The 17,973-nt window shown below is 39.8% G+C and overlaps 1 protein-coding gene across 1 annotated transcript in view; it reads right to left on the bottom strand.

Annotated features, from left to right (window-relative positions):
* Nucleotides 1-17,973, bottom strand: part of ccdc146 (coiled-coil domain containing 146) — a 74,321-nt gene that overhangs the window by 15,106 nt on the left and 41,242 nt on the right. The window contains exons 9-18 of the mRNA XM_088347114.1: nucleotides 15,781-16,008; nucleotides 14,085-14,174; nucleotides 13,785-13,881; nucleotides 11,869-11,961; nucleotides 11,500-11,667; nucleotides 9,711-9,799; nucleotides 9,328-9,492; nucleotides 9,180-9,255; nucleotides 8,728-8,876; nucleotides 8,423-8,651 (exon numbers count right to left, since the gene is read on the bottom strand). Coding sequence (XP_088203240.1) covers nucleotides 8,423-8,651; nucleotides 8,728-8,876; nucleotides 9,180-9,255; nucleotides 9,328-9,492; nucleotides 9,711-9,799; nucleotides 11,500-11,667; nucleotides 11,869-11,961; nucleotides 13,785-13,881; nucleotides 14,085-14,174; nucleotides 15,781-16,008 — 1,384 coding nt within the window. The remainder of the gene's footprint in view (nucleotides 1-8,422; nucleotides 8,652-8,727; nucleotides 8,877-9,179; nucleotides 9,256-9,327; nucleotides 9,493-9,710; nucleotides 9,800-11,499; nucleotides 11,668-11,868; nucleotides 11,962-13,784; nucleotides 13,882-14,084; nucleotides 14,175-15,780; nucleotides 16,009-17,973) is intronic.

Consider the following 17,973-nt stretch of genomic DNA (forward strand, 5'->3'; position numbering starts at 1 on the left):
ACTTGCCATCTCAGAGGAAGGAGAATGGAGACAAAAAATGTCGAAATTTAATTTTCATCTTTTCCACCCATTCACTTTTCAATACACTTTTAACAATAACACTGGGCTTCTTTAATGCACAAAATATCGTCCACTCAAGTAATTGATGAAGGGGTTTCCATGGTAACAACAGACAGGCTGAACTTGTAATTGCTAGCCCCGCTTTGAAAGCAAAGGGAACACAAAGTGTTGCTTTTTTAAAACGATGTCAGATAAGACAAATTGGATTAAAAATATATAATAAACGTTTAAACACTGAAGCAGAGTTATCTGCAGCAAATGACTTGATGATTAAGCCACCAACTACAGGCCACTTTTCTCCATAGCCACCAGCCTCTTTTACTGAAAGGAGAAGATAGGAACAGAGAGAACAGCACAGGACTTCAAGCTTCAGCAAGTCTCCGAACACATAACCAGAATAATAACTAAGGTCCAGGCCATGCATGAAATTAAAGTCTTTATATTGTAGGACGTAGAAAATAAAGTAGTGTTAAAATCTACCGTCCACCGCGAGAGTTTGTTAGTGGAGTGCTCGAACGCTTTTTCACTCGCAGCATTTGACAAAGAGGAGGGGTTCCTACTCCCCACCAAATAAACAAATCTGAAACCAACTAGCCATATATCTCTCTCCTCTTGGGAAGTGATTTGATGCAGTGTTGATGGTCTATTGTTTTACAGTACTAACTTGTTTCCCACCTCAATAAACATACTCTCCAGATAAACAGTAATCGATTCTGTCCAAGTGCACAGAGCGATGCTCCACGGTCTGTAATAGTCAATCTATAGTCCTCCATTGCCACACGTTTATATACATGATCATGCATTGCATCCACCTCCAGTGTCTTTTCCATAGGGTAGGGGGGTGATGATTTACCTTTCTCTACACCAATTAGCTTCCGTCTCAAACAAAAGAAGTTAAAACGCCCCCACGGCTCGCGTAAGGTTGTGGAGCCTGCTTCATAATTCACAGATCGACACAACACGGGGTGAAACAAACTTTTAAGACACTGATGGGACATGAATTAAGCTAGCATCGTCCGTGTGCTTGTGCGCAAAGTTTGTTCGAGCGCTGTTTTAAAAAAACCTAGCTGTGCTACAACCTTTCTTTCTGTTTTTGAGAGAGCCATAACATATTTGATGACATAATACAACACCACTGCCGTACCCGCTCTGCAGACAAGTGCTAATTCTTTACTGTTTTTTATTTCACAGTGGGACGTTAGATGATGTGATAAAATCTATGAAATGATAATTATGCCAGAGCCTCTGCCCTATATCATTATAAATATACCACTTAAAATTGGTCACAAAATGTCACAAAATACTAAATCAAGGATACCAGCGTATTTACCTTCAGTGCAGACGAAGCTGGGCAAAAAAGTTTTCTGTTGTTTTCATCATAAAGTTTCTCAACACTGAACATAGTTAGTTTAATGAGCTTCCATATAAAGGATTATTTAGCGGGCTACATCCACAACAGGGTCTGTTGGTGTGACACCTTTACCTCTCAACTGTCATTAAGATTATGTGCTATGTCTACCAGGCCGACCCCTATGGTCATCATCGCTGTCTCGGCTTCGCATGTGCAAAAATCGACTCTGTGTGATGCAACATATTGAAAAATTGCATAAGTTCTATTTTAACTATAAGTCATATGTACTCATGAAAAGCGCGATTTGAAATCCGATGAGGGGAATGCTAATTTATACAGTGGAACCTCGGTTTTCGAACGCCTCTCAGTCCGAACAAATCGGTTCTCGACCAAAAATTTTGAGAAATCTTGCTTCGCTTTTCGTTCAAAAAATCGGAGTTCAAACCCCGGTACGCTAGGGTGCGATGCTGAGCGGCGTACGGGTGTAAATCGTGTAGATCGCCCCCACCCCTCGTGAAGAACTGTTATCACGTGCGCGCGCACTTCTTTTCGCTTTTAAAATCGGTGAACGGAGTGTTTTAGCCCCTAATTATGCCTCCGAAGAAGGTCGGTGCAAGCAGCAAAGTTGCTACAGGTGAAAAAAGAAGAGTAAAGCGTACAACTATTGCATTTAAGAAATAAATAATAGCAAAATATGAAGAAGGTGTGCAAGTTTCCTTTCTTTCGAGGAAGTAGAGCATGGCTTCTGCGGACCACCACAAAGGTAAGAAATCCTAATCATAATTCTTTTCTTTATCCTTTAACCGCTCACCACTTTTTGTGGAGACCCGGGTGCTAAATGACGTGTAAACGACCTGATTTTTTTATTTTTACACGTTCATGTTAGAAGATTACGCTAACGCGAACGTACGATTAGCCTGGGTTAGCTTCATGTTTATGTTCATGGTAAACATTCAGGGTGTTGGGACGGATTAAAACGATTTTACATTACTTTTAATAGGAAAAACGATTTTGGTGATCGAACAAATCGGTTTTCGAACAGGGTTCTGGAACGGATTATGGTCGAGAACCGAGGTTCCACTGTACTAGTAAACAGACTTACAGCAGATCACAACCAACTTCAAGGGCAGGTTATAGTGGTCATCATCCTGGCAGACATCCAAATAAGAGTGATCAAAATGAAGAGCTGGGAAGCATTAGGGTTTGATAAAAGTCACAGCTGCTTAAGAAGCTGACTTACTCATAAATGCCCAGCAGTACAGACGAACTTACTGCTAATATAAACAAATCACAATATGTGGACACTCTTCATACTGACGGACCTCCAGAAGGGAACAATGTGATCTAACTAGCGTGCCATAACTTGCCTCAATACAACATGGAAGCTCCTATCCAATGTCTTGGAGGTTTACAATGAACAGGCATGTGAAGAAAATAAATGAGCTCAGGAGGTAGAGCGCTCGTCTTGGGATCAAGAGATCGCAGGTTCGAATCCCGGCTACTCCGTGTTACATGTCGAAGTGTCCTTGGGTAAGACACTGAATCCCCTAATGCCCCCAATAAGCAGGTTGGCGCCTTGCATGGCTGCAGGGGTGTGTGAGTGTGTGTCAATGGGTAAAGGTGAAGCACATTGTAAAGCGCTTTGGGAAGTCTTCATTGACTTGAAAAGCTATATAAATGCAGATCATTTCATTTCATAGCAGTACAAGGAATAAGCAACAACACCAGGGGAGAAAAGCTACTGTATAGTCACGTCACAAGATCATCTCGACTGGCCAAGATCATTTTCCAGGGCACAGTCCAAGGTGGCAGAAGAAAAGGAAGACAGAAAAAAAAACTGGTATGGTGGCAACTTTGCCACGACCCAAACGCAAGACTGAGTTGTATCCTCAGTGGTGCTCCGACAACCCAGGCAGTTAAGGGATCTGTCAACCGAACTGTTAACTGGTGAATAGGGCCGCCGCAAAGACATGATTACACACTATTTAGTTCTGTTCTGAGTTGGTTTTGGTAAGTGTTTGTGTTTCTGGGTTTTTATTTCGTGTGTCTTTTTGTCTCATTAAGTTATATTTCGTCCACATGTGTTTTCTTTTTCCCCTGTCTCCTGTGTAATTGTGTGGATTGTCCATGCTTTTCTCGATTGCTTTGTGTTAGCTGTTGATTTTCATTCAGTTCTTGTTGGGTCATTGCGGTGTCATGCCTGCCTGTGTCTGTTCACTTGCCTATAGTTTCTGTGGTGTTTGAATCACGTTTGCACCAGGTTACGTTTTATTGATGACCCACCCATGTGGGGGAAGCAAGGAATTCGAAGCAGTGCGGCTAAAAATGAGGGATGGTATTTAATAACGAAAGAAGGGACAAAGTGACAATTAAGGGTTCAAAAAACAATAAAATGTCTGGAGAATAGGTAACTTTGCAAAGTCCATAGCAGAAACAAAGATAAAAACCGGAAATGGAAAATGCTGGGAACAAAGTAACAAACTCACAAATGGGCACTAAACCACTAACAAAATGCCCAAAAAAGAACCCTATACAAAAGAAAAAGAAACCTGGCATGGCAGTAAAATGACCAAACGTGCTGTTCAAAAGATCTTTGAAAAAGGTGAGGCTAATTGAGGACAGGTGCCTGGATATTGGACACGCCTGTGCCCAGTTTTAAACCTGGTTGGTACCCCCTGGTGGAAGGAGGCGCACCAGACCCCAACACCAGGTTTGTCATTTTGATACTTCAGTCCTTCTTTTTGACTTTTATATTGTTTGATGACTTTTATTTGTTACTTGGTATACTGCTTTTCATCCGTGTCAACTTTTCCTATACCTTAAAACATACTTAATTTACTTAATAAGCATGTTCCCCTCTTTCTAAATGTTGTATTTTTTTCAATAAATAGTATTCTATATGCTCAATAAAAGAAAAAAAAACAAATCACATGTCGTATACTTAAGTTAAACCAAAGGTTGCACACTTCTAACTGCAGGGAGTAACATAAGTGATATCTTAGAAATAGTACAACTAACACTAAGCTTCAACAAATCCTGTTCCTTTGCAATATGCAGTATCTTCATGCCTCACGTGTCTTGAATGTGGATTTCCCCATGCTCCTTTTCCAGACAGGTTGCATGGAAATTTAGATACAGGCACAATGTGACTCACCACAACAGGGCGTGTGCAACATGTTACACAGTCCCTTCCTGAAAGAATGAAGTGATCGAGTCGGGTACTGTGTCCAAATGGCTGCAACATGAATCACATAACTGCTTGGAGGACCGCTTTGAACTATTTGGCAGCCATTAAAAATCCACAGAGATGCCAGGAGCTCATGAACTCACTGAATCCAACACCCTCTTGTGTTTATTTTGCTACGATTAAAATTCTAAGCAAATAACAGACTCCGTGCATTGAACCACAATGGTCTCACAGATGGCCTAATCTATCTTTGTCTAAATTTGCCATCAAAAGTGAGCAGAGGGGAGGGGAGTACGCAGGTTGCAACGAGGAGATAAAGCAGTCACACATGAATACAAATATGTGAGAAATGGATGACTGAACAACCTGCAAGGGAATTGAATTCGTAGCGAAAATAAATGCAACTGGCGAGCCTCTTCCAATAGATTACATTTTGCTCCCCCGTGCAGCGAGACGAGCAGTTTGGAAGATGATCCATTTTACACAGTGGGCGTGGGGAGAATATTTGGCACTCACGAGATGGATAGCCAGATGAAACAGCGTATGGAATCATGAGCAATAGTCGGTGTTGAGCTTTTGAACATTGATAGTCACTCCTAGCAACAGCGCTGGGTGAAAAGAGTCCAAATATTTCTCCTCAGTGTTAAGGAAATCCTTCCAGTAGTGTTGAGTCATAATACAGGGGTATTACAGAAGAACAGGCGTCTACATAGATTATAGATTCGCTTTCAAAAGCTTGTGGGAGACAGTAAGAAAAGTCTGCAATACTGAAGATGTGAGAAAATATTTGATCAGAGAAAGAAGAGACAGATGGGAGGGGAAAAGTGGATGGAATCATCTGTCTTTTGGAGGCACCTGGACAAGTCTCATCCAAAAATACAATTGGCCACGACAAAAACAAGACTGAGATGACACGATGTCAGATTCTTCATATCTTTGCAAGTCAAACCTGCCAGTTATTCTAGAAACAGACACATCTTCTCAAACATGCCATCGCAAAGTAAATACATATGGAAATCCACATTTTTTCCCCCTGATTTAAAAATATTACATCTTAATTTTTCATACCACGAAAACATAACTCTTGAAAAGCTGAGAGCTCTGTCACTCTTAGCATTATAAACATTCTTTTTGATCCATTTGTGCATTTCCCTCCATTCTCAGTGTCTGTGGAAAGTACCAGTTCACCAATTATGGATGCTCATCTGAGTTCCACACTAAACTACCTGTTTCTTTCGAATAGCTATCAGCATTCATGAAAGCGATGATGGAGTATTAAGAAAAAAGATGGAGATTTTGTCAGGACCAGAACGAAGACAGGACCCACTTGCGTGCGTTTCTCTGGGTTTTATTAGGAAGAAGGGAAAGAGTAGAAAACAGTTGGCGCCAACGGAGCATACTCAGGTGCCTCGCATCAATTATCATGACATATTTTCGAAAAGTGGTTCATAACGAGTCTGACATGGGGACCCAGCATCCCACCCCAATTATGAGCCGCGTCCAAAATCAAGAAAAAACAAAAACATTTCTAAAATGTATAAAATGAAAGGTTTATGCAGTTTGTACCAAAGATAGTCGAGTATAGTCACGTTATTTAATATCAAACAATATGAACAACAAAACCAGAATGACTTAAATTAATAATACTCCCTTCAATTCTTAAATTAATTTGCCAGCTACTGTTAAGTAGTGTAATTGACTCTCAGTTATATTTTTCTTCAGCAGTACTGTCCCAAGGCAAAGACCCGTAACCCACTAAAATAGGGTCAGAGAGACACTGTTTTAGAGTACGTGTTCAAACATATTCCTTTCATGGTCACATACTGAAAAAATTAAATCATAGATGGGGGCGCTTAGATATCTATTTATTAAAGTTCTTATCAAGTTGTTACCATAATTGAAAAGTGTTTTTTCAGTTTTGGTTTTAACAAAGAGCAAAAAGCTGGTCATAAGTGTTATCTTCAGCAGTTTACAAACGGGTTGTATAAGATGCAATTCACACTTTTTACGAAACGTATAGTTTAAAATGCACAGCAGGGCACAAATGGCCCCTTAACCCCTGCTTAGACACTCTTATTTTGGAGCAGGGAATGGCTCGCAAGCCAGAAATGGCTCTTTCATGAGTACATCTGGCGTGGGGATAAAACAAAGGCTATAGTAATTTTCTCTGCAATTTAATAACTATGGTGTATGTGAAGCCAAAGCAACATCGTAAACTAGTTGTTCAGTCCAAAAAATATAAGGTTAAGTTTCAACGACAGTTTAAACTCAGGGTGTTACAGCAATAGACCCCGTCTTGGCTGAATGTTTCTAAGGAATCCTTTATATTGAAGCTAATTAAACAAAATACAGTATGTTTAAGGTTGAGACACTTTATGCCGAAAAACCACACAAACTGTAAACACACCAAAATGCATCTACTCGATTAAGCGGTAGGGGTTGGCAGATCTCTGCACATATAGAGAGCTCCCCAAAATACTCCCATATTCTTCTCATTTGCAGTATTTTGAGACATTTTTACACAAGAACTCTGCTCAATCCTTGTTTTGTAACTATTATTTACGACAATAATGATGGACAAAATTAGCCCCACCAATCTTAAGTAACTGCAGAAGAGAGACAAACTTTAAGTTGTATTTTTGTTGATATGGGACACAGTCTCTGGCATTATTTCATAGATTTGATCAAATCCTCAAACGTCACACAGATAAATAAAAAGAGCTGAAGAATAAACTTTGTTTCTTGAGAGCGAGTTTGATGGTCTTGTTCAACTTGGTCTTAAAATAAAAATAAAAAATCAAACGAAAAAGGTTTCCAAACCCTGTTGTAGAGCATACTGTACCAGTATAATAACATACAGGATGTCCCAAAAATGTATACACATTTTAGCACCTGATAACTCGGTTATTTAGTCTTTCTTTTTAGACTGAACCCACTGAACCGAGTCATGGCACTCTGACTTGACTTTGAAGGAAGGAAACATATTCTAAAATGCTATTAAAAGAATGAAAATACAGTAAAAGTCTAAAGACAATTTAGGATAGAGTTTAACAAAGAACCACCAACACTAGCGCCAACTGCTATTACAATTGGAGAGACTGTACACGCTGTACAAGGAAATATATTGTGTTGATTTACTAGCTTAAGCTAGGCCAACTTCCAAAGCTAGCAAGCCTTTCACAAGTGTGAACAGGTTTTGTCCGCCACTTTCAACCTAGAAGTAAGATCAAAAGCCTGAGCCCAAGCCTGACCCAATCCTATATAAATTTCAAGCCGGGTCAGCCCTATTGACCACCATGTTATTTTTACCAGGAATTATTGTGTTTTCATACTCCCAGTACCATATAAGAATATATTCCATTTGTTTAAAGTCAAATCTGGTTGCCGTTATATGGCTCAATGGGTTAAGATTATAGGGAAAGAATAAAAAAATGAGTTATTAGCTGCTAAAATGAGTATAAATGATTTGGGACAAGTATAAGTATCAAACAAAACACTTCCTTATCAATTAACTGGTGTATAATTTTGTCTGCCTAAGTCTCATTAAAAGGTTTTCCAAGATGGGCTCCAACTGATACCCAGATTGTTCGTATGTGTGCCAAAAGGCACTACTAAAACATGAACATACATGTCAGGTTGAGGAACACAATTCCTTAGCCTGAGTAACTCACAACCTGCTTGGAGGCCACATATGATGACACAAAGCTTAAGGCAACAGGCGTACTTATTGATGGACTCAATCATATTCTGGTCGGCAAGGAGACACAGATTGTAACTAACATTTCCTGCCAGGATGCGATTTCATTACATGCCATTATGAGTACCTCGACCTGCAGCGTGACCAGCTCCTCCTCCAACTTCTTCTGGACCAGAACGTCCTTCTTTTTAAAGCAGATCTGTCTCTTCACCTCACTAATGGCAATAGTCAGGTCTCTCATTTCCTTTTCCAGGTTTTCCACCGCTGCATTGCCTGTGGCAATGGCCGCCTCCTGCGAAGTGACCTTCTCCTGGTAGTCAAACAACACCTCCTCGTGCTCCAGTAGCTGAATGCCGCTGCCGGAAAACCAGCAAGATATGTCTCTTGTTATTTGAATCAAAATAGTGCAGGTGGTTTTTAATGAGAACTCACAGAAAATTCAGACGCTGTTTCACCCTTTCCTGGTTCTTTTTCACGTCACTTAACGCTTGTTCTTGTAGGCCAATCCCTCGCCTGAGTCGCTGCAACTCCACTTCATAGTCCTTGTGCTCCTGGCTTACCAAGCGTCTTTTACAAGCAACCTAAAGAAGCATTTGGCAAGCTGTTTTAGGCCAAGTCACCCTTTTTTCATTGACAATATCATACCTCTCAACATAAGCGAATTGCTTCCCTTATTAATGATTGCAATTCCCCTTATTTAGTGATAATAAACCTTACAAATAGATAGATAGATAGATAGATAGATACTTTATTCATCCCCTAAGGGAAATTCACATTTCCAGCAGCATCCCTGAGCTGAGAACAATACAATAATACACCACAGCACCTATTTACTCACACTAAGACAGACTTTGTAGAATGAAAACAAATGTAAACAGGTAAACCTTGTTGATATCGTTGAGAAGCTCATCCCTTATTTTGCAATAATTGGAGACCTTCTTTTGCGATTTCATCAGCAGGCTGTAGGAAAACACATGTTTTTCTGTTCTGTATATAAAATCTATCAAAATATTATTTCAGTCAGGTATTAACCTGTTCTTCCTGGTGATAATACTCTTTTGGATCTCCAGCTCATTTCCCAGCACCTGCGCCTGCTCCACCAATTCTGCGATGGTGTTTGCGGCTATCTCCTTCAGCTTGATGTACTTATTTTTCTCTTCGGCAATCACGTCGTAAAGTTCGCCACACTGTAGCACTCTGCGGAATACGGAAACATGCAATTAGCGGCTCTGTGGAGCAAATCAGTGTGTGCGGACAACAGATGCTTTTTAAAGTCAAATGCAAAGATTACTTTTTGTTAACGCGAACCAGTCACATGAGTTGGCTGGCAATAGATCATGTCCTCAGCCCCCAAAACAATTTTGAATTGGAATAAAAGATGGCAAAGGAGAATGACAGAGAAAGAAGAGCAGCACCTGCGCTGCAGCATGGCACTCAGCTTCTTGTGATGCATTATGATGAGTTCCTTTTCTCGCAGTTCTTGTTGGATGTGCTGCTTAATTTGCTGCGGACGGATTCAAACACATAGGTGGACAATTTCAAAGTCAGTGGTAGCGACGATAGAAAGACACGGGTATGGCTAGTGTGACTGAATATTTCTTTTAATTTATCATGCTACTGATCTGGAAAAAAATAACAACATTTCGTATTAGTTAAAGTATCGATGGTACATATATGAAAGAAAATGTATCATCAATTAAATCCAACTGTGAGGAAAGTCAGAAAAGGGAAAAGCAATACTTTTCACAACCAGGTGCTCTGTGGATTGTTATTGGGCCTGGGAATAGACAAGAGAGGAAAGCAAAAGCGGAGGATGCAGCTGTTGCTACAGTTGCAGCTATGTAACAGCTCCCAAAATCCACCCCTGTTGAACCTGTATCTCAACAACGCCAGATCCATTATCCATTAGGCGGATGACCGGGAGCTACAACTTGTGGGAAACCGCTGCATTTGTGACTGTTGTGTTTTAATCATCACGGAGACATGGCTCATTCCAAGGATCCCTGATAAAAGCGTGCAGTTAGCTGGCTGCTCTTTACATCGCTCTCTTACACTAAAAAAAGAAGACCCTTAATATTGTTGTACTTTTGTATGCTAACAATAAAAAAAAACATTTATTCAAATGTGATTCTGCGTTTTGTGTTTTTATTTATAAATTTATAGTTGTTACTTTGTTACAGTTGGATATTATACAGTACTTATATCTAATAAATAATTACATGTTTCTACTTTGGGGGTTTCACCATTGTGGGTCTTTTTTGGAACAAACCCAGCACAAAAAACAAGGGATTGCTGTATATATATTTGAAGTTTCAGTTTCCCTCACCATATGATATGCCACAGAGCACTCTGGACTCGTAGTACAAATATGGATAATACACGCAAACTCTGGCTTTCTTGGTAAAAAAGCCTCACTACATTTCCATTTTATTTCCTGCCCCCATGGCAAAAATGCCAACATAGTATCCATCCATACTGTCAGAACCCGAACAGATGGTGGACCCAAACGCGTAATGTTTTCACACCAAGCTTTATTTCACAGAAGCGGGGCAGTCATGCGTGGGAACACAAACGCCAGTGATTCGGCAATCGCTGGGCAGAAGAAGTGGGGCGGAAAAACAGGAAGCCGGGGGCAGACGAGCAGGATACCGGACAGGACAGTCGAGATCGATACAGGATACACGAGCAAGATACCGGACTGGATGGGACAGACGGGATGGATAACGGATAGGACGGGACAGACGGGATTAATACCAGATGCAGGATACACGAGCAAGTTACCGGACAGGACAGGACCGACGGGATCGATCAGGATACAAGAGCAAGATTCCGGACTAGATGGGACAGACGGGATAGATACCAGATATTTGGTTTAAAATAACCGCCCCGTTTTTTTTTAAAGAATACAATTTGGGTAATCATGTTTAGAACAAGCCAAAGAATCTGGTCGTTTCCCCCAAAATTTAAAAATGGTTCAAATTGAAGTTTTGGGTAATCCCTATTTTTCACCCGAAAGTTCATAAGAGTATGGGGTCATGAAAATTATGTATTCCACATAATTTCCCCCCTTTTAAATTGCTCTTTTTTTCACAAGACATATTGGTGGTTTATTAAATGAAAGTATGTTTTAATAATTTAAAATTGCAGTGTTTGCTTCAAGCACATAGAATTTCATTCAAGTGATTACATGTGTGCAAGTTCCACCTTGGTTCTGAGCATCTCACGGTGCTTCTGGCCTCTCTCCTCTGCTTTGATGTACGTCAAACACTTGAGGTGATGAAGTTCTTCTCTAAGGCTGTCCGATTCTCTCAGCAGCACTTGAATGATCTCAGACTGCTGCTGCTTCCGGCTCGACTTTCCGGCTCTTGATAACTAATACGGGAGGGGGAGACTGTTTGTAGCTGAAAACAAATATTTTTGGAGGGAGTTGATATTCGGTAAGTAAGTGGGCGTTTAAGAAAAATGACTAATGAATGCTGCTTTTGTCCACAACTTGCAGTAATGAGGCGGCACAAGTTGCTTTTGCGAACTAATAGCTTTACACTCGCCCACATACTGCACCCACGTCCTCACCTGTTTTTCAACGCTCACTTTGAGAGCTTCCACTTCCTTCTGAAGAGCCGTCCTCTGCGCAATACTCGGCCCTCTTTTAAGAAGATCGTCTAACTGGAAATAGAAGTGAGAATGCCATCCCAAAAAGTTGTGGGGACTTTTGAAACATATTCCGTAAATTCCAGACTACAAACCACTATTTTTAGCTACACTTTAAACACTGTGGTGTGACTTATCTTATTTTTTTCACGGCGGCACAGAGGAAAATGGCGAGCTGCTCTTTTCTACAACACATGCGCTCTAAATACAAAACACAGCGGTGACTTTTGGAAATGTTTATAATGCCACAAAATAAAAAATGAGTCCATGTTTTTCCAGCATGATTCAAATAATTGAAAACAGGAGAAAACAGGTGGTTTGACAGTACTTTATATTTAAAATAAATACAATAAACTATTTGAAACTTTACCACCCTCAAATCAAGTCCTCAATTTATACATCAGAATTGAACAACAGTGGAAGTTATGTATCAAAAACACCACATTTTCTTTCCGTATTACTGGCGTCAATGTCAGGTTGCTAAGGTTACCTTTAGTCCTTGAAAAATGATAACAAGTGAATGCAACCAACAATGACAACAACACAAAAAGACAGGTCTGTGTTGCAATCTGGCACTGTTGTCGACAGTATGGTTGCACTGGCGCTCTCACCTACAAATGTAGAGCTCACATTTTATGCGACGCAGCCCTTTTTTGCATTCTCTTTTGTGCAGTAGTCAACATGTGCTCAGCTTTGTAGTGACCATCTTGAATGGTCCCATGATCCGAAAACCCATGACTCAGGTGTGCGGGGGCACGGTGCCGTGGGCGTTCGGCAAACAAAGGTGTCAACACTAAATTTCCCATGCAGTTGGCGCCAAAGTTAAAATATAAGAAATGGACGTGGATTAGTTAATTTTAATGGCTGTTAAAGTCTGCAGCTTAGAATCGAGTATTGCTTATCCAAAAAAAGACAATAGTTCAATTTTTAAATGTAAGCATGCAACTGAAAATCCAATGCACGTTGTAGTCTGGAATTAAAGGTATACTGTATAATCCACTCAAATATATATACTTGAAACTCATTTATTAAATTGATTTTCTAAAAATTGAAAAAAACATCAATCCAGTCATTTTTAAAACCAATAATACATAACAACTCAAATAAAGTGAAGGCAACTATAGACTACTTTTCCATATTGTGCTAATGTGAAATGTGGTTAGGAAAGCTAAAAAAATCATCCTCTCAAAAATAAAAGCACCACAGACCTTGGCACTCAAAGCATCGATTTCCAGAAACGTTTGCGAAATTTCCTAAATATGCGTCATAAACATTTCCTTCTATGTACGTGCGAGTTACGCTGACACCATTCCCTTGAGTCATCTTCTCTTCTATCATTAACTTAACCTACTGTCCTAAACAGTGAAATTAAAGGAAGCTAAAATATTTTCAAAACAGGGTCCTGGTGTCATGGAATATATGAGTGCACCTTATACCAGGAACGGTGTCAATTTTAGTGAAAATGTTCCAAGCACCTGTCCTGTTAACTGTTTTCAAAATAGTGACAGCAGAATTATAGAAACGGTGTTCTGCCGAATTGTCCTAAGCTCTTGATATGTCCTACCATAAGCTGATCTGACAGGTGTATCTGCCAAAACGTATTTTGAAGCAGTAAAAGAGACAAATAAGACTTAAAAAACCTTAAAAGTACTCACAGCTTTCAACTAAATATATCACCACTTTCAAAGGCAGATACATTATAATAGGTAGGACGAAAACTTGCACATTTCCGGGGAAACGCGCACTAGGCATTGGTAGGACGCAGCGAGGGGTAGAAAGGAATTTCGGAACAACGGACAACCTAAACATGACCGCTTTTACTCGTGAAGTAAAATTACCTGTGCTTGCAAGTCAGTGTAGTTAGATCGTGTGTGGTTCAGCTGCTCAGTAGCCATAGCCAGCGAATAATCCATTCTCTTCATTGCCTGAATCTGCCTACAGATGTGTTTGAAATATTCATTAAAATCATCAGGAAGCGCTCAATCGTCCGAGAGCATCAGTTGTTAGCATAAATTAGCTTGTGAATCGGGGGTAAAAGCGCAAATTGACATGGCTAAATTCCTCCGGCGTGCGAGTAAATTCTCAGACTAGACAACGTGTTGATCAATTTACCTGCATACATGCATTCTTTGGTCTACCTTTTTTTCTCCGTGAGCTGGGTCGACTGACTCTCACAAAGCAGCTTTCGCTCACACATGATCTTTTGCATCTTCATTTCCAGGATTCCTCTGGTTTAAAATAAAAAACATCGACAGTTATGCAAACACACAAAATTGAGTCAGTTTTACTCTCAAGTTTAATTTCAAATATAATTGTATTGCTCATTGTTTGTTTAAGGGGTAAATTTGAAACGGAATGTAATATGTAAAATGGAACAGTATTCTAAGACATAATGCAATAACACAGCTGGGTCAAAAATAACCCAATACAGTATGGGTCAAGAGTTATCAGATCCCTTGCTTGAGTTCTTGGGACCGCCTAGTTTTCTGTGTTGTTTAGCACAAACGCATGCATTGTGCAACATCATCCTAACATGTTCCTAGATCGGTTGGAAAGACCGACTGGTATCTTAGGAACTGTACTCGCATGGTTTAGGTTCAACCTCTCAGACAGGATATATTGGGTTAATTATGGCAAGATGACCTCTGAACCTTTTCGTGTTACCTGTGGCATTCCTCAGGGCGCAGTACTTATTCCTCAGTACTTATTTGAAATAGGTTCATATCCACTCAGTCAACGAACCAAAAAAACTAATTTTACGAGAAAAATCACATTGATCGAGCGTTCAAGACCCCTGGTCTAGAACCTGCAGCATTGGCTGTGATTTTTGCACAATTTCAGTAATTACTTATATTTATGGATGATGTTGATTGTGTATTTTCTGTTGTTGCCCTTGCAGTATCCGGTGAAGCCTGGTCATCTTAATTTTCCGCAAGCTAAGGTTATTTGAGTTATTCCTTGCCCTCATATTGTTTTCAGATCAGGGCATGTTTTAATGGTGATCTGTGCAGCCTTTTGAGACTTTTTGCGATTAAGGGTTATACAAGAAATATGATGTGAGAACCACAATTTTTTTCCATCTATTGTTGAGAGCCAGTACAATTTACAAAATATTCCAAAACATGTTACAAATCCTGTCATATTGTTCATCGTAATTATACCAAACTGGGAATTTTCTCAAACAACCAACATAAAATATTGTGTCTTTGGGTAAAAACAATCCGAAAATTTGGTTTAAAGGACACTGATCTGTGGGGACACCTTTTATTTTTACAACATAAGTAATCGTTGTAAATAGATTTGCACCCGGAAGTAAGACGTTGACAAAAAACACACCTCTCTCAGGTAGAGTATGCAGTTGTAGTCTGTTCAAGTCTGCAGAGTATGCAGTTGTAGTTTGCTGTGCATTCGTAGGAGACATTTTCGAATATTCAAAGTAAAAGCTCTGGTGTCTGAAATTCTAAGTCTTTTATTTCCTTATAATTATTTTTTTCAGGTGAGCTCTCTGCATCACTATTTCAAGCATGTCAGGCAAAAATAATTTACAGAGAAGAGTCCCAACATTGCATCAAGTTTTACACGCTGGAATTCTTACCGACAAATGATTGGCGCAAAACACCATGTTAACTGTGTTTTTAGCGAGCAATTAGCATTATAAAAATGATCAAATGATCCAAAAACCTAAAACAGCAGACTATGTTTTATTTTAACTGTTCCAAGTAGGACAATTTTGACCCAATTTGTGGTATTTTCAACCTAAGGGTTTTTAGAGGCTGGAGTGTGCAAGTGGCTGCCCCAAATTTAAATCCTGACATTTAAAAATGTAAAGTGTACCTGTTACCCAAAAGCTCAGCTTGCTCCTCTTTGATGACCTCGTGTTCTTTTAGAATCTCACTGCACCTCCTCTGGCTGGCTTCCACTTGTGTCTGGAGAGTGTCCTGCTGCTTGGCCAGCTTCTCCTTTTGTGCCCTGAGGACCATGTTTTCCTCCTCCACTTCCTTGGCTTGCTGCTTCATGACAGCAAACTGGGCATCCATTGCTTGCAACGACTTTACCGCAGCTCTAAAGCCCAAATTGCAGAAACAGAATAGGTTAGCAGTTCACACTTAAAGCAATAACAGGCTTTGTTAAAAGTAGATAACTTTAATTCTAAAGAGGCGAAAGACAGATGTTTAGCTCTTTATTTAGGACTAGTGTGTGGGCTAAAGCGTACAAACGAACGTGTTCCTGGAACGCAATTACTTTTCTCAGTAATGATTTTGTAATGCATTTTTAATAAAACTACATGGTGCATTACTGCATTGTTCCGCAACTTTTTAAAGTAAAATTATTGTTAATTGCGCATTAATCACCTCTTTGCATGTAGCCTTTAGTGCACCAACATAATTCCCTGTAGGGTGGGCATGGTTATATATAAAAAGTGAACGGTAGCGCCTCAATCACAGTATGAGAAGGCTGAATTTATCCTCATGGAGATATTTTCTCTATTGTAGATATTTGCATATAAGCCAAATTTATAACTGTAAAATACATTTATCTGCACCGCTTATCCTCAGTAGGGTCATGAGGTGCTGGACCCCATCCCATCTGTCTTCGGGCAGTGGGCAGTGATTTGTAATTAGATAGTTACTTTCGGAGCAACACACTACTGTTTAGTGTCAGTAATCTGGAAGTTAACTCAGTTACTTATTTAATTGTGACTAATTATACTCTGAAGAAAGTCAGAAAAGCGCAAAGAAATGCTGATCAGCAGTGGGTACGGAAGACACTGAGATGGCGGTGGGAGAGAAGACAATAGCGGCATCGCAGGTATGGTTTACTGCTACAGCTACGTAACAACTCTCACAAACCACCCTTGCCGAGCTAGATCCATTACCCACAAAAAAGGGGAACTAGAGCTACGATGTGTGGGAAACCGCTACATTTGTGAGGTTTGTATTTTAATCACAGAGATCTTGCTTAACCCACGTATCCCTGATGCTAGCGTGCAGCTAGCAGGGCACTCTCTACATCGCTTTCTTACACTGAAAAGAGAAGCTCTCCAATTTCCTGGTACCATAATAGAATGACAATAAATAGATGCATTCATTAATCAGCAATTCTTAGTCCTATTTTGTTACAGCTGTATATATCATATAATATTATATATTTTTTAAAATTATGGATTATTGTTTTGAGAAGTTCCCCAGGCAGCAAAGGCGATTACCGTAAATTCCGGACTACAAGGCGCACCTGATTATAAGCCGCACCCCCCACATTTCCAGAGGAAAACGGATTTATTACATACACAAGCCGCACCGGTATATTAGGCGCACGCATCCACATTGAGAAAAGAAGTCCTTTTTAGCTGAACAATTTTAATGGGGAGAACCTGTATAAATTTGTTGTTTCTCTGTTGCTTGCTAATTATCAGACGTATCATATTATACCTCTAGCCATTGGGTTCAATTGGTTGTTTCCGGAGAAAGGGCTGAATTAAGGTTCTGACCTGATCAGCATATGCCGATATGCCTATAATTTTATGGTCGGCTGATTAAACGGAAAATGATACCGGTGGTTATCATTTGATGTAGACCTGCAAAGTCCAGGTGCCCGTTGAAAGTAATCCAAGGAAAAAAAAGTGTATATTTCCAAAGGTAAGGGTGGGAAAAATATATATGCATTTTTGTCTGTGGTGTCCACAAACACTCACCTTTACTGGTTTCTACTTCCCATAATCTCCCGCGTCTGTTATGCCCCTTCTTTTTAATTGGTCAGTGCAAGACTTATCAGAACAAGTGTCCAAAATAAATACAAATAAATACATGACAAAAATATACAGTTGCAAATACATATTATACATGGTTACACATAATAACAAAGAAAGACGGTACACCGAGAGAGTTTTCAAAGCTTTAATAATAATAATATAACTTTCATCCCATACCGTGCCTGTGAAAGGTACCACCACGCTACTCCTAACACGCTCGCAAGGCCCAAGCGTAGCTGTCAAAAAAAGCTGTGCCACAAATATGAAATTAACGGTGA

The sequence above is a fragment of the Urocampus carinirostris genome, chromosome 11, assembly GCF_059441175.1.
Source record: "Urocampus carinirostris isolate Australia breed hairy pipefish chromosome 11, RoL_Ucar_1.0, whole genome shotgun sequence".
NCBI lineage: Eukaryota > Metazoa > Chordata > Actinopteri > Syngnathiformes > Syngnathidae > Urocampus > Urocampus carinirostris.